Source organism: Arabidopsis lyrata, assembly GCF_000004255.2.
Source record: "Arabidopsis lyrata subsp. lyrata unplaced genomic scaffold ARALYscaffold_7, whole genome shotgun sequence".
In the NCBI taxonomy this organism is placed as follows: Eukaryota; Viridiplantae; Streptophyta; class Magnoliopsida; order Brassicales; family Brassicaceae; genus Arabidopsis; species Arabidopsis lyrata.
The window spans coordinates 608,145-630,443 of NW_003302549.1; the positions used below are offsets into that span (position 1 = coordinate 608,145).

At 34.9% G+C, this 22,299-nt stretch overlaps 5 protein-coding genes across 7 annotated transcripts; 3 read left to right on the forward strand and 2 right to left on the reverse strand.

The window, feature by feature from the left end:
• The first annotated feature begins 304 nt into the window (after positions 1–304).
• LOC9304984 (shikimate kinase 2, chloroplastic) lies at positions 305–2,560 on the forward strand. Of its 3 annotated transcripts, XM_021018468.1 has the most exons (12): positions 315–386; positions 642–837; positions 933–991; positions 1,104–1,167; positions 1,258–1,330; positions 1,409–1,496; positions 1,601–1,686; positions 1,765–1,897; positions 1,972–2,050; positions 2,140–2,204; positions 2,295–2,375; positions 2,426–2,560. In XM_021018468.1, the coding sequence occupies exons 2-11, from the start codon at positions 645–647 to the stop codon at positions 2,358–2,360; spliced, it is 906 nt and encodes a 301-aa protein (XP_020874127.1). In that variant the 5' UTR covers positions 315–386; positions 642–644; the 3' UTR covers positions 2,361–2,375; positions 2,426–2,560. The 3 variants fall into 3 exon arrangements, with proteins under 3 accessions (XP_020874128.1, XP_020874127.1, XP_020874126.1); XM_021018469.1 differs by having other exon boundaries at positions 305–386; positions 1,113–1,167; positions 2,295–2,558; XM_021018467.1 differs by having other exon boundaries at positions 2,295–2,558.
• Positions 2,561–2,636: 76 nt separating this feature from the next.
• LOC9302927 (F-box/kelch-repeat protein At4g39550) lies at positions 2,637–4,095 on the reverse strand. Its single transcript, XM_002868867.2, has one exon. It carries the CDS (start codon positions 3,941–3,943, stop codon positions 2,774–2,776), a length of 1,170 nt encoding a protein of 389 aa, XP_002868913.1. The 5' UTR covers positions 3,944–4,095; the 3' UTR covers positions 2,637–2,773.
• A 231-nt stretch (positions 4,096–4,326) lies between these two features.
• Positions 4,327–6,038, reverse strand: LOC9304985 (F-box/kelch-repeat protein At5g49000). The gene has a single exon (XM_002868868.2). The coding sequence runs from the start codon at positions 5,810–5,812 to the stop codon at positions 4,625–4,627; it is 1,188 nt and encodes a 395-aa protein (XP_002868914.1). The 5' UTR covers positions 5,813–6,038; the 3' UTR covers positions 4,327–4,624.
• A 3,405-nt stretch (positions 6,039–9,443) lies between these two features.
• LOC9304986 lies at positions 9,444–10,576 on the forward strand. The gene is made up of 4 exons (XM_021018959.1): positions 9,444–9,576; positions 9,714–9,856; positions 9,941–10,025; positions 10,127–10,576. The coding sequence occupies exons 1-4, from the start codon at positions 9,503–9,505 to the stop codon at positions 10,212–10,214; spliced, it is 390 nt and encodes a 129-aa protein (XP_020874618.1). The 5' UTR covers positions 9,444–9,502; the 3' UTR covers positions 10,215–10,576.
• A 9,452-nt stretch (positions 10,577–20,028) lies between these two features.
• On the forward strand, positions 20,029–21,235 carry LOC9302932. The gene is made up of 6 exons (XM_002866814.1): positions 20,029–20,160; positions 20,248–20,515; positions 20,598–20,700; positions 20,781–20,905; positions 21,028–21,112; positions 21,196–21,235. The coding sequence occupies exons 1-6, from the start codon at positions 20,029–20,031 to the stop codon at positions 21,233–21,235; spliced, it is 753 nt and encodes a 250-aa protein (XP_002866860.1).
• The last annotated feature ends 1,064 nt before the right edge of the window (positions 21,236–22,299 follow it).

Genomic DNA, 22,299 nt, shown 5'->3' on the forward strand with positions numbered 1-22,299 from the left:
CTTACATAGAAATTCTATCCATTTAAATCTATAAACATTGGAAAGAATACGAATCAAGATCATTTGAGATACTCACAATATGGACAGTTGTCACATATCCTAAGCAAGATTTCTTAGTTATAAAACACGTTACACTTTTTCCACTAACATTTTATTTGGACTTGTAATTGTCTTATTATCATCAATTAAATATTTAATTATTGACTTGGCATAAATTAAGTAATTAACAGATAATTTAGGAAATTTCACCAACCCCCTTAAGCATACAATGACAGAGAATATAAATAAATACATCAAAAATCTAAAAACTATTTTACGCCAATAGGAAAAGTGTAAGTTGAGAGAGAGAGAGTCTCTGCCTCTCAAGCTCCGCCGTCGGGAAAAAGGTGAAACCTTTATACATTCTCCGATTTCATTTGTCTTTGCATTGATTGTCAGAATTTGGAGTTGTTATTAGCCCTTAATCTCTTTCTTTTTTTAATTATTTATTCACAAAGTTTCTTCAAAAGTGTCAACTTCAGAAAATTGTGTTTTCATTTTAAATCCATTTTTCTAGCTTAAAGGAAATGGTTCCATTGATGCTATTTGGCCTTGAAGATGAGTAACGGATTTTGCTGAATTCTTGTATTGTGCATTTACAGAATATGGAAGCAGCTACTGTTCAGATGTTTCAGTACTCATCATGGACTGATTTGAGAAATTTTGAAGGAAAGACTCGTGGTTCTTTGAGGTATACACAGCGAACTAAGGAAGATAAAAGGCTTAGAGTTGTTGCTTTAGCTCTTGACAAAAGAAGGGATCATCGACAAAGATCAGTTTCTGATAAGAACTCCTCAGGTTCTAACAAAAAGCATGAATCTTTCGATATGATTTTGATTGTGTCTATTTTGATGACAAGGAGATTTGTTTCCTCCATTTTTTTTATTTTGTAGCATTGTTGGATACTGGAAGTCTTCTTCATTCTCCATTTGATGAAGAACAGATTTTGAAGGCAAGTTAATACTCTTCTATTACATCAAGAAATGGATTAAGATGTTGTTTTGTAATCTTCTACCTTGCTCCTATATATATATCTTGTGTTGACAGACAGTGGATTACGTTAGCTTTTGCAGAAAAAAGCTGAAGAGGTTAAACCATATTTAAATGGACGATCTATGTATCTTGTTGGTCAGTGTCTATGTCTTATATCCTTATTTGAGTATTGTTTAGATTCTCGTGTGTCCTGGTAATATAACAGTTTCCTCGTGAATGCGTTAGGAATGATGGGTTCCGGGAAGACGACAGTAGGGAAGATAATGGCAAGAGCACTTGGTTATACATTCTTTGATTGGTATATTATCTGCCCATTTTCAACTTCGTGTCTGTTGAATTTTAGCTGAGCTTAAACATTGTTTTGTAAATGTGCCAGTGATACTTTGATCGAGCAGGCTATGAATGGAACTTCTGTAGCTGAGATATTTGAGCATTTCGGCGAGAGTGTCTTCAGAGAAAAAGAGGTTGGTTTTATGCACTTCTTCCCCTAAGTCCTATTGTATTGAGCTTTTCTCCAGCCTTTCTTTGTGTAGTCTGTTGCTCATTTTTTCACATGCTTTATTCCTAGACGGAAGCTTTAAAGAAACTCTCTTTGATGTACAACCAAGTTGTTGTTTCAACCGGGGGAGGGGCAGTAATACGACCCATCAATTGGTGCGTTTTCTTCTCATCAATGATCTATAATATAAATCTCGGATCATTTGGTAATAATGTGTCCAATTTTGTATTCAGGAAGTACATGCATAAAGGTATTAGCATTTGGCTTGATGTACCTCTAAAAGCGTTGGCGCATAGAATCGCTGCTGTAGGAACTGGTTCAAGACCATTGTTACATGATGATGAGTCAGGGGACACATACACAGCGGTAGTGCTACCATTGTTAAGTAAAAAAGACTTTAATCTTTCTCTGTGCTTCTGATCATTTGTGACTTCACATAGGCTTTAAACCGTCTTTCAACGATTTGGGATGCACGTGGTGAAGCATACACTAACGCCAGCGCAAGAGTTTCCTTGGAGAGTATGATCCTTTCCAACTTTCACGTTTTATAGCTTCTTTACACAATCTCAGCCATATTGATTTCTGACTAGTTTACTCGAATTGTTCAGATATTACATTAAAGCTCGGTTATAGAAGTGTCTCAGATCTTACACCAACTGAAATAGCCATGGAGGTAAGTCTCAGAATCTCTCTGTTTCTATTCAGGTGTGTACATTGGAGTTCATTTGTTTAATGAAAGCTCAACTGCGTAATTCATCATCAGGCCTTTGAGCAAGTTCGGAGCTATTTAGACAAAGAAGACGGTATGGCCAGACCAGATGGCTTCTAGTTCCAGAATGATATGTTTCCGTGCAACATCTCATAAATTTACGCGTTCAGCTTATTTGTGCCTAATTTTGAGTATTGTGTATAGAAATGAATAATACTCTGTTTCATCACATTGTCTTCTTTTCCTCTTGAGCAAAAAGAAGGAAAAGGAGTCATTTGCATTTTATAATTAGATGGTAAGAAGAAGCCCAATTTTCTATTCATCAATGGGTCATCAAGAAACAGACCAAAAACTCTTCAATCAAAACTATTCAACCAAAACAGTGTCACATTGGTCTTTAGCAGCACAAAATAAACTAAGCATCAAAGGTTTACAAGTGAAATGATGTCTAAAACACAAAGACACAACCATCCAACAAAATGATACAATACACAAACAATAAAGATTCACCACATTCATTCAAGTCTGTCTCATCAAACGGTAGGGGAAAGAGCATACACGACGTCATATGAAATGGGAACGGTAAGAACTGCGTCATGCCACTCGACCTTCCCCCAAATCTCTTCGCTGTTGCGCCTTTCAAGGGCAATCACCGCGCACAAAATCATCTTGTTCTTGCATCCATCGGAAGTCACAATCTTGTCCCAGAAAACCGCCATCTTTCCACCATAATCCACCATCTTTCCACCACATCTGGCAAACCTGGGCAGTCCTTTCACACCCTTCAAATTCCTCCAGAGTCTTGCCTTAGTGTCATACCATTTGAAGTCTCCCTTGTAATAATAGTAAAGCACATCCTCAACAACGCAATAAGAATACCACACCCAACCTATATCCATGTCCCATTCCATCCTTTTCCATCTACCTTCCTTGGGTTGGTAAATCAAACCATGAGAGTTTGCAAACAAGATTTCTCCTTCAACCACTGCGCTTTTATGCATGCTACAACCACCAATCTCCGCGCCAGGGCTGGAGACAGGCTCCCAAGTTTGGGTTTTAGGATCGAAAACCTCCATCCAGTTGGAGGGATTGCTGCAGTCTTTGCAGCCTCCTGTTACATATATCTTTCCATCAAGAACATTGGCCGCCGGATACCTCCGCTCTACTCTCATGCTTGGAGCCTCGCCCCACGTGTGAGACTGGCAGTCCAGGATCGAGACGATAGACGAGTGTTCTTTGTCGGTGGGTCCGCCAATGTTGTAGATATTAGAACCAACGGCAACGAGACCAGACCAGTGCGCAGGACGAGAATAGAGAACTGGGATTGCAGCCAAAGCATACCCACTTGACTTCTTCTTCCTCTTCTTATCAGTGATGTCATTGGTTAGAGTTCGATTAGGTTTCCGGCAGAGAGTGAACCAACGAGGGTTCGGGTCAGAATCTTTCTCCTGCAAACACACATAGAGACAACCCTCGGTGCGGCCTAAAGAGGACCGGATCTTGTAAAGCTCCGGTGAAGCAACGAGCGAGCGGAAACTCTTGGAGACGAGGGAGAGAGTTGTGTAGTCCAATCTCGAGACACGTGCTAAGCAGCTCAATACCAAATCATCTGGAAGTGAAGGATTTGGGGTCGTCGATTGCGGCGTCGGCGATGGCTTCTTCGTCGTCTTCCTCCTCTTCCTCTTCTTCTCTGGGGACGACATTGGCGATATTGATCAACAACCTCTGGATTCTTTTCCGACAGCAAGGACAAAAGTTAGGGATTTTGACTTCAGTTCACTACCGAGGCGTGTCTGCTTTAATCGCTAAGATTTGGCGTGAGAATTTTCCACAAATCTTTTAAGGGCTAATTAAATTGTAGGCCCAATTCAGAAATTGGAATCAAAATCCTTTACTTTTATCTCAATGGGCCTCATATCCTAAATTTGATTTCATGATTCATCACATACCTCTTTCTAGACTGAGGAACTAAAGCAAGTCTCGTTGATGCTTACCATGGCATGGATGATGCAGTCTGAAGATGGACTGAATCAAAAACTTTGTTAGATCAAAAGCTATAAATAAGGGTTCGTCTTCTTTCCTCTGATAGTAAATAAAAACACCAAAAGTCATAATCATTTAAGCAAGCAACGGCTTTGCAAATTACAAAGAGTTCTGTGAACTACACAACCAAACTCTCTTCAATAGTACATCATCCTCTAACACTTCTTCCTAAGAATGTAAAGAGAACCCTTTCTTAAAACCAAAGCAGAAACTAGTACGAAATTTGGTTATAGTCGTCTCACAGCACGAAATATTGCTAAGCTTTAAGCATTTGCTGCCCGATGCAACCTAAAACTAATCTTCTACCTGCGCCAAGCAAGATTCACAACTGAGTCAATTCATCAAACAGTAACAGAAAGAGCGCACACAAATTTATAAGTCTTAGGGACAGTAAGCACAGCATCAAGCCACTCAACCCTCCCCCAAATCTCTTGACTGTTGTGCCTTTCAAGCGCAATCACCGCACACCAAATCATCTTGTTCTCATAGCCACTAGAAGGAACATACTTGTCCCACAAAATAGCCATCTTTCCACCATGATCCGCCAATTTAACACGACTATAATCAGCAAACTTAGGTAGTCCTTTCAAACCCTTCAAATTTAACCAGTTTCCTATCTTAGAGTCGTACCATGTGATTCCATCTAGATTCCTATAACAAAATAGTACATTATCTATCACGGAATAAGAAAGCCATCCCCATCCCAAATCAAAATCACTCAGGGGTCCTATCGCTTCCCATCTATCTTCGTTTGGCTTGTAAGCCACACCCTTATCCCCAAGCATGAATATCTCTCCTTCAACTACTGCACTCTTGTCTATACGACTTTCGCATTGCTCTGCAAGAGGGCAAGACACAAGCTCCCAAGTTTGGGTTTTTGAATCGAAAACCTCCATCCAATTGGAGGAATTGCACTCTTCACATCCTCCTGCTACATATATCTTTCCATCAACAACATTGGAAGCTGGATGTTTCCGCTCCACCAGCATGTTTGGAGCCTCGCACCACGCGTGAGACTTGCAGTCCAAGACTGAGACGGTAGACGAAGGCGTATCCTCCATGGGTCCACCACCAATGTTGTAGATATTGGAACCAACCGCCACGAGACCGGACGAGTGCGCAGGAGGAGATTGCAGAGATGGGATTGGGATCAAAAGACTTCCATTTGAATTCTTCTTCTTCTTCTTCTGGGTGCGATTCGGTCTCCGGCAGAGAATGAACCAACTTGTGTTAAAGTCAGGAGGGAGCCTTAAGCACACATAGAGACAGCTCTCCGTGCGACCTAAGATTGACCGAGTCTCGTAAAGCTCCGGAGAAGCAAGAAGCGAGCGGAAACTCTTGTTGACGAGGGAGAGAGTTGGATAATACGATCTCGAGACGCGTGCTAGGCAGCTCAATACCAAATCATCGGGAAGTGGTAGAATCGGGTACAATTGCGGCGTTTGTGGGAGTACCTGAGAGGTCTTCTTCTTCTTAACCGGTGGCTCTTCGCCATTCCTGTCGACGGAAGATCTGGCTGGGAACGACATCGGCAGTTCGAAATCGCCCTTGATAAAAAAAAAAACAAAAACTGCCGGAACTGGGAAGTTTAGGGATTTTGTTCACTTGAATCTAAAGCGGAAACTTAATGGGCCTAGGCCCATATATTTGTAATTTCTTAATGTAAAATGACACCATGCGTAATTTCTTCGGTCCACTATCAATTTTAGTTACAAGATTTCTTAATGTAAAATGACAGACGCGACCATTGATTGAATGTCTGAGTCTTAACTCTTGAGATGAATATAAGAATTTGTTAGATCAAAATGCTATAATAGATATTAAATGAAAAATAGATAAAGCCATAATCATTCGTTTATCTCTATACTATTAAAAGAGAAGTACAAATGAAAATGGGTCGGGTTAAAATCAGAAAATTAACCCGAAATTCTGAAATCGGATCTTTAAATTTTTTTGGAATATAAATTCGAATTAATAATAAACTATGTTCCAAATATATCTAGTGGGAGAGTACTTTCTACATCTACAGTGTCCAATAATAAAAGCATATTCCAAACAATATCTCTACAATAATTATTTGAGAAGTAGAAACGCACCATATTGAAAGTTAGGGCATTGGAGGCCTGTGGTTAAAAGTTAGAATGATTTGTCCTAAACACCCTTAATGAATTGTTCTTCTCGAAATTTCTCCTTCTTCGTAATTAGGGGTATATAAGTCTAATCGTGTGTTGATCTCTATTATAATGTCCTAAACACCCTTAATTCGAAAATTTTTGTTCTTAGTTGTTAAGGGTATATAAGTCTAATCGTGTTTTGTGATGATTAGTCTTAATCACCCTTAATTTTTTTTATTTTATAGTATGATCGCTGGGGATATGGAGGTCATAATATCTCGACTTTAATGATTATGGAATCTTAGCTTAAATTTATTTGTTAATTTTTTGGATAATTCTATAATTTAGCAGTTAAAATTCGTTTTTGTTAGTTTTCTGATTTTGTTTCTAATTAAAAAGTAAAATTTCTTAAGATAATGATTGGTGTTTGCCCTAATCTTAAAGCTATATATATTGTTGATCGGCCAGAGGATTAGGTATTATTTTTCTGTGGCCATTAGATAGTTTTCACCGTTATGGTTTTTTTATATAGCTACTACGATTCTGATGAATCGAGTTGTTTGTCATGCAAATATTGTTTTTATGGACCTTTAAAGGTCGTGTGCATATTGTTTGTGTTGTTTGTTTTATTTTTTTGCATTATTCGATGATTTATTGTTTTGCTAATTTGTTGTTTTTGGTGTGTGTTTCAGTTTTGTATAACGTGGGAGGTTCCATCGACAAAGCTTTCTGACGAAGGTGGTGTTGACGAGCAAAGAGCGAGGTTTGGGGAGGTACTTCTATAGTTTTAATTTGTATATTTTTATATTTATTTACCCATATACATTTATGTGTTTCTTCCTGTTATCGTATATACTTTTATATGCGATTTTATTGCGTTTTATTTTTTAGTATTGATTTATAATTAAATTGTCAAATAGTTTTGAGTTTATGTACAAGGTTTGACATCTTATTGTTTGATTTTCATCTTACCGTGATTTTGAAGGTACTCGATGAACTCATATCTCGGTTTGTGTCGGTTTATTGGAAACAGGTATTTCTCTTATTTGTATCTAATATGTTGGTTATTGTGGATCGGTTTTAGTTTGATATTAATTTTCTAACTTTTAAATGATGATTTGGCTTTTGTTTTTTGTATATATATTTCGCGATAATCAAATGTTACGGGTTATTCTTATTTCGTACCGTTGGCTTAGGTAACCGCTGGTGTTTCCTTCTCCCGAAGATGCACGAATGATATGTTTTATTTTAATAAGGTATTTTGTCGAATCTTGTGTATTTATTATGTAACGTAATAATCGTTTTATGTTTAATTTATATATTTGTTTCTCTGATGTTTTAGACCACACGGGATTGGCGTAGAAGAGTTGTTGCTCCGTCGTGTTTTACGGATCGCGTGGGCTTTTGTAAGCATGTATGTTTGTTCTCTTATTGTCTTATGTGTCATGACTTGTATATATAGACATCAGAATATCTTACCATTCTATAAGGTATGATTTTAATTGTTTTGTTTGTTTGTAAAGGTTTTGAGTTGGCTGAAGTATTCATTGCGACCGAATATTTTGAAAGAGGTATGTTGTGTGTAGTTTACGTATTTGTTAGATCCTATGTCCTATTATTATAGATGTCTTCGTGTTTTCTAAATTATTTGTTTGTTTTCTATTGTCTACTTATTTTTGGGGTTTTTTTTTTTTTTTTTTTTTTGATGTAGAGGACTGAGATTGGAAGCAAAGCTAGGAGTTACAGCAGTATCTATTTGTTGTTTAGTTATATTGCTAAGGGTAGTGATGTATCTGTTGATAGATACGGATCATATCCTTTGGTGTTTGGTATTGATCAAACCGTACCAAATTTTGGATCGGGGCCTATATTTGAAGACTCTGATGATGAGTAATTATTTTATTTGAATTTGTTGCTATTTATTTGGCTTCTATATATTTTATTTAGTTAATGATTAATATTCTGTTTTAAAAATTTATGTCGATCTAACTCATTATATCATATTAGCGATGGTTCTAATTATTCTTATTGGCGTTATCTATCTTAATATGGTGTGAGTTTGTTTTGTGTATAATCTAGAGATTCACATAGTTATTAATATTATTTTGTTGCTGTTCTTATGTTTTAAATAGTTATTAGGAAAAAGATATTTTTTAAATTTAAAAATTTGTGGCTATGACTGCTTATTTCAATTTCCACCGTGTATGTGCACTGTAAACAATTGTTTCATTTATTTCGAGATTTTCTATCTCTCTCTGATTCCTAAAAGAAAACTGAAGGGTCTTGGGCGGTGGTTTCGTTCAAAGATGTCCGAGCAAATCTACCTTTCTAATCTTTCTCGAGGTAGGACGCTTAAGTACGTTCGGGTGAAGATTCTGAGTCTTTGGAGGGTTCGCATCTATGGATTTAGGTGTAAAACAGAAATGCTTCTTGCCGACGAGCAGGTGCGTGTGTCTTTGTCGTTTTTTCTTTTGATCGGTTAGTTTGTTGATTTTGGGTGGATCTGCTAGATTATTTTTATAGTTTTGCTTATTTTATTATAAATCTTTAAGGATTATTTGTCTTTGGTTTGTGATTCGTTGTTTAGTTGTGTTAAGAAATATTTGATTTTTTGTTGTTTTGCATGTACCTAGGGGACAAAAATTGAGGGTACAATCGGTTGTGGTCCTTTCCATAACGTTGATATGAGGGAGTTAAGGGAAGATGCGTGGTATACTATTTCTGACTTTGTTGTTTCTGTTCCGATCCGGAGGACCCCGAACACACTTCACCCTTTCCATATCAAGTTCCACAGTGATACAAAGATGACATTGATTTATGATCTCTACTCGCCCAATTTTTTTGAGTTTGCAAAATATTCTGTCATTAAGAGGAGGCTTTTGGAGGCAAATCGTCCCTTTGGTGTGTCACATTCTTTTTATTAGCTAATCTCATTTTTGGTTTCTATTATTGTTTGAAGTATGTTTAGTTTTTTATTTGTTAGTTGTTCTGTGTTGTTAGAAACCTCTTATGTCTCTATTGGTATGATTTGTAGTGATATGTGGTCTTTTTGTGAGTTTGCTAGATTTATGTGGAGTTGTGGTCTATGTGTCTGAAATTAAAAGGATGACTTATGTTCCCGGAGAGTATGATGCAAGTACTGCATGCAATTATCTATATTTCCGTCTCATGGATCAGAAGTAAGTCTATGAATTTGATTTTGTTTTGGTGCTATATTTAGTCCATGGTTATTCTTGGTTTTTTTGTGATTATGTAGAGTTTATTTAAAGACTGTCACTGATCTTAAGTGTTTTTGAAACGGTGATTAATAAAACAGAGGTAGGGAGCTGCCATGTTTTGCGCTTGGTCATTATGCTGCTGATTTTATGAATGTGTGGACAAGCCGAGGCTACCAGGCTTCATTCCGTTATCAACCTGTTTTCTGTGTGTTGCGTTTCTGGAAAGTCGATGAGTTCATGGGTATGCATTTGGTGTATTGATGTCGAATCTATTATAGATAATATATATAAAGGGCTTATTCAAATTGTGTTGATGTGGCTATAGGTGAACCTTCTATCTCCACCAGAATTGGTTGTTCTAAGATATATCTTGAGCCCACATTACCGGAGATCAAGGACTTGAGGATGATGTAAATGATTATTGTGATTTTTTAGTGTTTATATATGTAGTTTGATTTTGTTATGGATTCAAATTTATTATTTTGTTTAATGTATTAAATTTAATTCTCAGGTCTGTTTTCATAGCTAGGGTAACATGGGCTATTGAAGAAGGTGAGGATTGTGATGACGCCGGTGAAGTTGTTGATCAGAATTCTTAATGTTCTTGGTGTAAATCAAGAATTGTATCCCTATTTCCGTAGTGTGCATAAACATGGATACCCTCTTCTGTTGGTTTAATATCTTTTTGTAAAAATCTCTTCTTCTTGTGTTATGTTATTATGTCATGTTGAGATATTTATTTGGGTTTTGTAACAATTATCTTTTGTGTTCGAGTTTTGAATATGTCTTTATCTTTAGATTCGTTGAAGTTATCTAAACTACTTTATAGATTTTCTAATTATTTTATATTGTAGATTAGCTTGTGGTAGAGATTATGTCAGATTTTTGATGTATGACTTGTGTTGTCATATCTTGCATGGTTTGTAATAATTACACAGCCGAAATATGGATAGTTGCTGTTTCCAATCATCAAATCTTCTGAACGGATAAAAACCTTTTTATTTAATTATTGATTATTCAGTAATCGATGTTACGTTAGATTGATTTCTATATTAGTTGTAATATACTTCCAATTCCACTTATTAATTCACGCTGCTACTTCTAAAAAAAAAAACAGAGAAAAAAAAAACTCTTCGATTTCTTGCTTCGTCTTTTCGGATTATCGATATTTCTTATTGAAGTATCTATAACCAGTTATCAATTTTAGTTGTTTCCTTTACCATGGCTTACTTCCATGATGTTTCGATTTTGCGCCCTTGTATTACGGGTTGGCACATAAGAGTGAAGGTTCTGCGCATGATTACTGTTTGCATAAATCCTCGGAATGCTCTCCGTTTGGTTCTGGTGGATGATAAGGTACTTTGGTTTTGTTCTGTATAGATTTGATTTTAAAATGCTAATTCGTGTTAGTTACTAAACAGACTATGTCGTGTGTCTAGGGTTTTAAGATCGATTGTTGGATTAATAGTGAATATGCGAAACATTATGCTGAGTTTTTGAAGGAAGATCGATGGTTTTCTTTTACGGCGTTTCGTGTTCTTGAGAACTCTGATAGGGTCAGGCTTACCAATCATCATTTCAGAATGTCTGTCTTTGGAACGACTGTCGTTCTTCCCGCCGATCCACCGTCGACTGAACCCCGTGACTCCTTTACTCAGTTCAGTTCGATAATTGACGGAACGGTTGACGAGAGTGTCTTGATTGGTAAGTTATATATAATGCTCATTTTGTTTGTTGTGTTTGGAAATACCTGTCTGAATTATAGTTGTGTCTGTTTCTTAACTAGATTTGATCGGGGTTTTGTCTGATGTTGGTGAATTGGTGAATGTCGGGACAAATCCATCAGATCTCACTGGCTTCAGACTGAGCTTTCGGATTCGTGGGCCTTGGTTAGTAAATAGATATTTTCTCCCTTTGTGAATTTTGTCTGGGTATTGTCCTGTTTGGTGTTAAATGTTAATTATATCATTTTTATTTTTGTTGTTTTGTTTGTGTTTTCTTGAATAAATATAAAGCGGGAATGCTATCGAGGGTTTGGTGTCGGGACGCTCAGCGATGGAGTTCCGAAAGCACTATGACTTGTGTGTTTCGAAGCCTTTGGTCTGTATTATGCGTCTGTGGAAGGTAGACAGATATTTCGATGGACCAAAGAATGTTAGGATTGTTAACCAGGGGCTGATTTCTAAGGTTTTGCCATATCCTGATGTTCCTGAGGCTGCTGAATTTTGCACTATGTCGGTAGTCATTTCCTATGTTCATTATTATTTTATTTTTTATTTTTTTGTTTTTATATCTGATTTTTTGTTTGGCTACTTTGTCTTAGGTCTTAATGTGTTGGTGAGACAAGTGATTCGAACTAGGACATTAACGGTGGATGTGTAGTGCGATTCGTCTGGACGTTGCCCGTGTGACTCTTTTGTGAATATCGGAAATGTTAACTGTTTGTTTTTGGTTTTGTACTCGGATCATCTTGGTTTGTATGAATATGAACTTAGAATAATATTCTCCTTTATGCGGTATTGATATATTATCGTATTGACATATGATAATCTTCTGTTTTTATGAATGATGGTATGTTTTGTAATTAGTTTCAACCATGGTCGCTAGATTTAAACGGTCATATATATAGATAGATTACATATATATATATATATATATATATATATATATATATTTTAAAAATATATATAGATAAAAGGTTGAATTTATCTTCGATAATATTTGATAGTTTTCCGTTTTAGTGAAGATTTTATTTATGATAGATTCTGTTTTAGTGGAGATTTATCTTATCATAAGTAAATTGTTTTGATAAAAAAAAAGTAAATTGTTTTATTTAGTATGTTGATATTGTTCAATTTCTATATTTTATATTTGTGAATCTTCCTAAACTAAATACTCGCGTATATATATTTTACTTGATATATATATATATGTATAATAAATAATATTCTCGCACTTTTCTTTATTCCGCAAAATTTGTTTCTATTATGGCTCATCTTCTCTCTAATGCCATCAGGAACTCGATTCGTAAAAGAGAATGTTTTTTTAGTGTTTCTGATTTGAATCCCTTTGTTCATGAGTGGAAGATTAAAGTTAAAATACTAAGAAAGTTTTATTTGTATGAGACGTTGGAACTAATATTGGTGGATGAAAAGGTAAACTAATGTATATTGGGCTTTGTCTTGATCTGTATCCAATCTAATGTTTCTTCGTAATTCTCTGATAATCTATTATTTATCGATTGACATGCCTTTTTCATTTTTTCGTATTAGGGTCAAAAGATTCATGCTGTAATAAACAAGGAGTATGAGGATCGGCGCACTTCGAAAATTGTTGAGGGCAATTGGATAAGTATAACTAATTTTGATTTGGTTCCTGTTACAGGAGCTTTTAGACCGGTTCCCCATCGTTTTAAGATTGTATGGAACTCAGGCACAACGATTAAGGACATTCGACCGTTGTGTTCCGCTGAGTTCTTTTCGTTTGTCGCTTTCGAGGATATCAAAAGTGGTTCTTTGGACCCTACTTTATGTGTTGGTAATATCAAATTTTCTTATTGTTAATGTGTTTAGTGTAATTAATAATATTTTATCATGTGTTGATGTAGGAGATTGTTTTGCTTTTCGTTTTAATATTATCGTGTGCAATTTGATATGTAGATCTAATTGGACGTGTCGTGAGGGTTGGTAATGGAAGAGAGTCCGGCCCACCTGCTTCTGATTGGAACGAGTTATTTTTGGAACTGGAAAACGAAGAGTGAGTTTCTTTGTTGTTAAATGTTTTTTTTTACTGTTATTGTGTGTTTTGTTGTGGATATATTTATTTATATATATTAATATATAAATATTTATAACACTCTGGTCTCAAGGGGAGAGCGTTTGCAGTGTCGTTTACCAAATGAATACTCGAATGCGTTCTTTAACGAATGGAGGAATTGTCTTGATAACATCATCATATGTGTATTGAGGTTCGCGAGGCTAGAAGTTACTCGAGGTAATTCGATTGACATTTCCTGCATGTGATTTTTATTTTTCTGTCGTGTGCTGGATTTAAATATATTATTTATTTGTGTTCAATTTATTTAATGCGTTATTGTTTTTTTGTTTATTCTTTGTTTGGTTATTAGATTTCTGGAGAGCTACCACTGTATACACATGTACCAGGATTTTGCTAAATTATCGATGTGTTGAAGTTACAAGAATGAGGGATGTGTTTTACGCTAGACGGGAAGCGGACGATTAGTTTTCAAAATGGATTTTGTATGCTTTTGGCTTCACATTTATTACTAATGATTTCTTATTCTGGCTTTGGCATTTTATTCGAACGATTTGGTTTAAGTTCTTAATGTTAGTAGTTGGTGTATTCTTTTATGCAAACGCATTAATCGTCATACTTTATCATACAGTTAGTTAGTAAATTGATTTCTCTCTCTCTCTCTTTTCGGCCCGTTGTCACGCATGTGGTCCTAATAAAGTGGATTTGGAAGATGGAAATATATATGACTAATTCAAAATTTATATAGTGTTCGTGGTAAGATTTGTATATATATATTTTTTTTTTGGGTTAGTAATTGTGTACCATCTACTTTTTATTTGCTTACCTTCTTTTGTTCTTTTTATAGATGTTGTTGGTAAGGTCGAGAACGTGAGTGAATTATATTTTGTTCCTTTAGTCGGCTCCTCCGGAGGATGTTTTGAAATCTTATTTGATTGGCGTAATCCAGAGTATGGTGTATTGTTTCTATTCGCATTTTTAAAAAAATGGGATAGTAACAAATCAACGATTTCGATAAACCTTAACTTTATACGATTGACATTATAGTACAGCAGCAATATTGCCCAGTGATGATATTGGTTTGGAATCTAGCATTCCTACAGTAAGCAATATATTCTGATAACAGAAAAAAGATAGAATATCGAATCTATTATATTCTGATTAACCCAATAAAGTAAGATTTCTATATTCTAAGATACTGTTATGAGATTTTTAAAATAAAATATAAGATTGTTTAGGCCGATGAAAATATAAGATTAGGGATATTAACAATATCAATTTATGCGGAAAAATAAGTTGCCTTTTTTAAAATGTGATAGTAACAAATCAACTGTTTCGATAAACCTTAACTTTATACGATTTACATAAGGGTAAAAATAGCAGTTTTGTCTAGCGACAATATCGTGTGGCTATCTAGCGTTTCCATGGTGAGCAATATATTCTGATAGCATAAAAGGATATTATATCGAATTTATTGTATTCGTTTGAATCTAATTAGGTAAAATTCCAACGTTATAAGATACTGTTATGGCATTTTTAAAATATAATGTTAATTTGCGTAGACCGTGAGACCAATGAATATCCCTGACATTATTTATTAATTATTAACCTCCTTATTTGGGTATAAATAAAGGTGCGCGTGTCCCCTAAACGATCACCTCTTGATCGATTAGATAGCATTCTCTCTGTTTCTTCAGTCGTAAAATGTCTCAAAATTCCTCACACGATATCACAAGTGACGTAGACCAACCGGATGTTTGTGTTGATTTTGCTGACTTAGGCCCCGGCATGGTTACTACGAGGGTTAAGGTGAGAATTATTAGGAGGTTCGTGTGTCCTGCGTATGGCGCTAGGTTCGTGGAATTCGTACTGGAAGATCCAAAGGTACATAATTATATACTATCATCAAAACGTTTATACTGTATGTATACTAATTAGTCCTTTATTTGTTTCATTAGGGTCAAAAGATACATGCTGTACTTGGTGGGGACGTCGCGCAACGGTTCTCATCTATCCTCATAGAAGGCAATTGCATAATTTTATCCGACTTTGTTGTACGAATGGCTCTCGGAAGGTTTAGACCGTCTTCGCATAGATTTCGACTTGGTTCAAACGCTCTCACTTCGGTCAATTTAATAAGGCCTTTCTCTCAAAGTGATAATTTCCATTTCGCGAAGTTTAGTGATATCAAAGAAGGACACCTAAATCCTTGCTTCTGCGTTGGTAAGTGTTGTGCGTTACATCGTTTAAAGTATTTTTAATTTGGATTGTTTATCACCCTCTGTATATTGAAACGCACAGATTTGATTGGGCGCCTTCTGGTTACTTTTGATTTCCGACGATCGGAGTCGAATCGTGTTAACCATCGCTTTTTTTTCCAGATGAAAGACCGAAGGTATGAATTAAATTCTTTATAATAATATTAAAACAGAACGGATGTGACTCATTTTCTTTTTTCGTGCTTAAGTGGTGTACGTCTAATTTTTCGATTGCCGGATGTCTTTGTTGATTCGTTTATGAATGAACGGAAGAAATGGATTGGTGATTTCCAAATTCTCATCGTCAGATTCGCTAAATTGGAAGTCGTCGAAGGTCCTACCATTGCATTGTTACAAATAATATTTATATAGATTTCCCTGTTTGTGTTAAACTTGAGTTATTTTATTTTATAGGCAACGTCACTGCTACTACAGCTTGCACGTGCACTCAATTCTTCTTCGATCATGAATGTCCTGAGTTTTTGGTGATGCGGAGGTTCTTTACCCGTAAGTGAGAACCGCTGATAGTATTGGTTACGGAGCTAATGTGCTGGTTTTATTTTTTATGCATTGATACTTGCATGTGTTTTAATTTTTACTTGGTTTTTTATTATTATACAAGTTTTGTAGGCAGAAATGCCAAGATTTTAAATATTCCAGTGACGCAATTTATATATTTTATGTTGCCATGTTATATCTAAACGTAAGTGATTTATTTTAGTCAACCGTCCCGATGTGGGATTATATCGTACTATCGTTAGATATTTGAACGTCAACCTCATCTATCGTCGTTTTTGTTCACTCATGACAGACATAAATTATACATGATATTGATAAATATATGTGCATGCTTACAAGTATATGCATTAAAAATATTGATATATATACATATCGTAGTTAATATAATGTTACTACTGTATACGTATTAAAACGTACATACACTTGATAAATGAAAGTTATAACCATATACTGACGTCCTTAATATGATATTTATGATCAATATTATTGTTATAAATCTATTTTCAATATAAGTTTGGTATGATTATAGAGATATATGTAATATTTTCCTTTTTAATTCGGATTTCGTTAAAATATGTTAAAAGTTGAATATATCTAAAAAGTAAGCTTACTTTGTTTTGATCTTTCCAAAAAAGAGATTACCATTATAAAGTAGCCCTAATTACTATTTGCTTTCGAACTCAAAATAGTATAAATTGTTGCGTCGATAGAAATTACGCTTCACGGTGTCTATACTATGGGGAGGATAAACTTATTTCATGCCATGAAGCGTTAAATTCTTGCAAGTATGACTGGATTCTCCGCATATAAACAAATACCAAAAAAGAAGTCCATAATTCATATAAAATATTTTATATATTATAATAAACTTTATATAGAGATACATAGATTCGTAATAATAATTGTTTCTTCACTCTTCTAATATCCCATGTGCCCGACAAGCTTCTTCGTATGTTGGGTAAACAATACCTCCGTGAGTCCTGACTTCTTCGTCACATGTAGGTCCTCTTAACATTCCTGCGAGCCTTTTCAAGTGACGATTGTTGTTAATCTTACGCGAAACATACATTACTCCTCCTCTAGGGGGTCCTCTTTTCCTTGGCCTAAATTGTTTTTTGGTCCTATCCCACGTGAAATGATTTGGTATTTCGTTGAATGTTAATTGTCTAGCCATCGAGTTGATTTTATTTAGATTCAACCATGCCTTGAACACTTGATCTTCGTCGTGATTATCACCCATGATTCGGTGCCTTATGATTTGATGTATAGGTTTTGTTATATATATAAATATGCTATAGGTTTAGGTTAGATGTCACGCCGACGTGGTGTTATATATAGGACTCCTTAAAATATAAAATCGATAACATTTAAATATAAAATATTTTAGATAATATTAAACTTTATATATATGGTTTCCATTGTGAATATAAATTTTATATTTTTCCATTTGGCAATTATCTATAAAATTAGTTGATCGGAATGTATATATATTCCTTTATGGTATTTTTTGATTAAATAGTTATATGTTAACATGCCTTCATTTTGATAAGTTTATATCTTATTGTATCTTTCCGATTGGCAACTACAAAAAATATAAAATATTCTTAAGGTAAGTTTAAATTTTGATCAAATATAATGTCGTTCTATTGTTGATGTAAATTTTCTGTTTTTCGTTTGGCAATGTTATAGAAAAGTTAATGGAAATATCTATTTTGTTTAATAAAAAAATGTTTTATTCTATTGTTAAATGTTAATATTCCTTTGCTGTGATAAGTTCATATCTTATTGTATCTTTCCGAACAATATCTACCAAATTTAACGATGGGGATTCGTTTTGTTTTTATATATATATATATATATATATATATATATATATATATATAGTTTTGCGGTTGGTTCTGTTATACTAAAGTGTTTCCTTGCCTTCAGATCGAAGTTCCATCTGTGTATCTGATCTAATTCCTTCTATGAATGAAAGAATGATGGGAAGATTCATAATAATTAGAAGATTTCGTTGCTCTTCACGTTTGGACACGTTGGAGCTAATACTAGCCGATGAAAAGGTACCACGAGGCTGTATATTAAAAGCATGCAAAATCTATAAACGTTTATGATTCGTTACTACATGTTCTATCTGAGTTTTGATTTTTTAACCGTTCGTTCGGTTGTTTCTAGGGTGACAGGATACAAGCTTCAATTGGTTTGGATTGTTTGGCTTATGATTTGAGTAGACTTGTCGAAGGAACGTGGATATTTATAAAAGATTTTGGCTTGGTCGACGCTGTTGGGTCTGTTAGGCCAACTAGGCATGCCTATAAAATTCTTTGGAATCTATCGACTTCTTTTCAGAGAACTGTGGTTACTGCTTCTGTTGACTATTTTAAGTTTGTACGTTTTGAAGATGTTCTTGCTGGTTTAGTCGATCCAAGTGTTTGTGTTGGTAAGTTTAACTCTTTTGTTTGGTATGTTCAGTAAATATTGCATGTGAACGTGATATTGTCGTCGTTTGTTTTGTGTAGATTTGATTGGTCGTCTCATGTGTGTTGGAAATTATGACGAGGATGAGGGAATGAATAGTACGTGGGAGCAGATATATTTGGAGTTAGAGAATGTTAGGTGAGTTCTAAACTTGGTTTATATATCTTGGCTGTGAGGGGATTTTGTGTAGTTGATTATAATGCTTTAAATATACCAGGGGTATTCGTATTCGCTGTCGCTTGCCGAAGGGGTATGCCACGAAATTTTTTTCTGGTCTGAAGACTTGTGCTGATAATATCATCCTGTGTGTGATGCGATTTGCTAGACTAGAGCTTTCTCGAGGTACTTATTTAAACACTAATACATTGTGTACGTGTTTATTCGTTTAGTCATGATTTGTCTATTGATATATTAGGTGATATGAGGGCTACTACTCTGTGTACCTGCACAGAACTTTTATTCAATCCTTCGTGTGATGAAGCTTCGAGGATGCGTCTTGCTTTTGCTTCTGTGGAGAGAAAACTATTTTGAACCCTTGATTTCTTATAATACTTAGTTGGTGTTTTGTTTTTTTTTTTTTTTTTTTCCTGATTCAAAAATATCTGTTATTCGACAATTGTGTTTTTTTTAAATATCACGGTTTGCATCTTATTCCTTGACTATTTAATCGATTTTATATATATGTGCTTATTGTCTAAATATCCAGTTAGCGTCAAATATACATACCAATTAATTGTTTTAATGTTGTGTCTTCGGAAAAATTTTGACATTCAAAATTACATCCGAATATTATCTTTTAGATAACTACAATATATATAAGATGCAATATCCGTGAAACGCGCATAATTTAAAAAATAGTATATTTTTGTTTTGATCGGATTATACGGAATATATATTGACACATTTTTTTACTCATTACTTTGATATGAAATATTAATCTTCAAATCTATGGGATATTGATATATCTTATTTTATATTATCTCCAATTTCCGACATTGTTACACAAGGGAGAATATTATGGTCTAAATTATTCAAGCGAACAAAACAAAGTGCCCCGTAGTGGTGGAATTGGTCAATGGGAAATTATTGTCTGATTCTTTACAGGCTAAAAGATGCCCTGTTGGTTTGGATTGATGGTACTCGATCGGTCTTGTATTTCTATGCATGGTCAAAATCTATGCGTGTCTCGATAATGTTTTTATCAGTTTTTGTGGTTTTTCCGATGCAATGCATTGTAACGATAAATAAACAATGTAATTGTGCTTGCGTTTTAATTTGAAAATATGTATTAAAAAAAAAAAACGTTCTTGTCTTTATATGATTGGGAATTTTTTGGTTCATATTTGCAGCACATGAAAAAAATCTCAGTCACAAAAAAAAAAAAATGGATGAGCATGTCGACGATTTAAAACCGATTAAGCTTTGTTGGTCTATCCAAGTTAAGGTTCTTAACAAATGGCGTGAGAGATCTGAAGCCGGTTATCGAACTTTACGCATGATTTTGTGTGATAAAAGGGTAATAGCATTTGTTTAAGATTATCGATGTTTATCGTATGTTGATGTTATGTTCTTATATACATTTGGCGTTCTGTTTTTATCATAGGGTTCTATGATTGAGGCTAAAATCAATTCCGAACTCATTACTGAGTATGATTCCGAGTTCAAAGATGGTGACTGGATATCTCTTCACCATTTTGAATTAGATTTGGTAACTGGGGATATGAGAACTACACGTCATGCTTATCGGATCAATTTTCTCCCTTCGACAATTTTGAATCTGATACCTGACAAAGACGATCTTCACTATACACTATATCCATCCTCTTTCCTTGACGTTTTGGATGATAAACTCATAAGAACTTACCTGATAAGTAAGTATATATAATATTCTTTGATTTTGTTCATGTATTCTGCTTTTTAATTTTTATGTTTCTTCTCTCTTTTTACCACTAGATTTGATTGGATATGTGGTTGATATCGAAGACATAAAATACTCTGACCCAAGTAAACGAAGCGCTGGTTATGCGATGACGTCTTTCAAAATTAAGGACGCAAAGTGAGACTTATTAATTCCACCTATATTCGTATCATTGCTACGTGTATAGGGGGGCTAATGTTTACATTTGTTTGTTGTAGCAATTATGTACTGCCGTGTGTTGCTATCGGAGATCTTGCTGAGCATTTTCACGATGAGTGGAAAAGGACTAGGAGTTCGCGGGTTGTTTGTGTTTTGCGGTGGTGGGGAGTCTATAAAGTTTCCGGTTTGTATCTAATTTATGTTTTGTTTATTTATAACGGCCGTTTGTCTGTATAGCTCCCGTAAAATGTTTTAAGCTGTGCAATTCTGATAATTTAATAAGCTCGATGTAACGTGTTAATTCAGGACATATGGTTATCCAATCGGTTGGTAGATGCAGTCGTTTGGATCTTGATCCTGATATGCCTGAGGTTGCTGATTTCCGAGTAAAGTAAGAAATTTGATGTTAATTTTAGGTAATTCAGCATTTGGAGTTGTTTAGGTATGGTAATTGATTTATTATTTCCGTTGTAGGTCGTCTGCTTCGACAGGCTCTTCGCGGTATAGAGCCTGAGAGGAAGTTCATGTGTTCTGGAGAAGTGCTTGAAGGGGATGAGTTTTGGATCTCCTGTTTAACTTAAATGTTTGTTGTTTTTAATTTCTATCTTTGTTGTTTCCAATTTGCTAAAAACGATCGGATTTGCATAATGTAAATCTTGTATGAAAATTAGGCTTTATCACTATAGCGTCATTATTGACTCTGACTTTCTTGCTGTTCTGTTGTGTGTAGTGCAAAATTCACAAGCCAGTTTTATAAAAAAAAAGGCTGGTTCGGAGAGTGAATATGAGATTGACTGGGGGATACCAATTCAACGTAATTGGTAGATGTTTATCGAAACAGCGTGTCATCCATCTGTGCTATTACTTGCGCTAATATAATTGTAATACTCTATGGAACTGCGAACTGGAAGGAAACTATGTGGTTTTTTCTGTCTGATTTACGATTTGAAATCGTACTGTTATCTTTTATATTTTGTTCTTGCTCTTTGTTGGATGTCGATCAGATAACTTTCCTCTTTGTTTTTTTTTTTGGTGGGAGGTTTATTATTTTTCCTTTTTCTATTCGGTTTATTTTGCCACCAAATACGTTAGGATTGTTTAGACAAATCACAAACTGTTATTCCGTAGTTGGGCTTTGGCCCATGAACGTAAGATTCAGTAAAATGTTAATTTTTCACATGTATAAAATCTATACATTATAATGCTGAGATATCAATTTCACAAATAAACCGGATATTTATCAACAATAAGTACATTAATATGTAGTAATATGGTCGTATTCTTATAGTAAACTAGCTCACATGTTGATTTCTGTAAGCACATCCTGATTTCCCTTTTTAGTAACTATAAAATGGTGACTACCTTAACCGGTTTTGTATATTTTCTATAATACTTTCGATTTGTCGTCGACGATATGGCAAATTATCATTTCGTTATTGGGCTCCGGCCCATGCATTTAGGGTTCTGTAAAATGTCAACTAATCACATATGTAAAAACAGATCTATATAACACCGTAGAGTTAGATTTCATCTTTCGGGATATTAGTTTATAAAATATTTAATAATCTGTAGCGATAA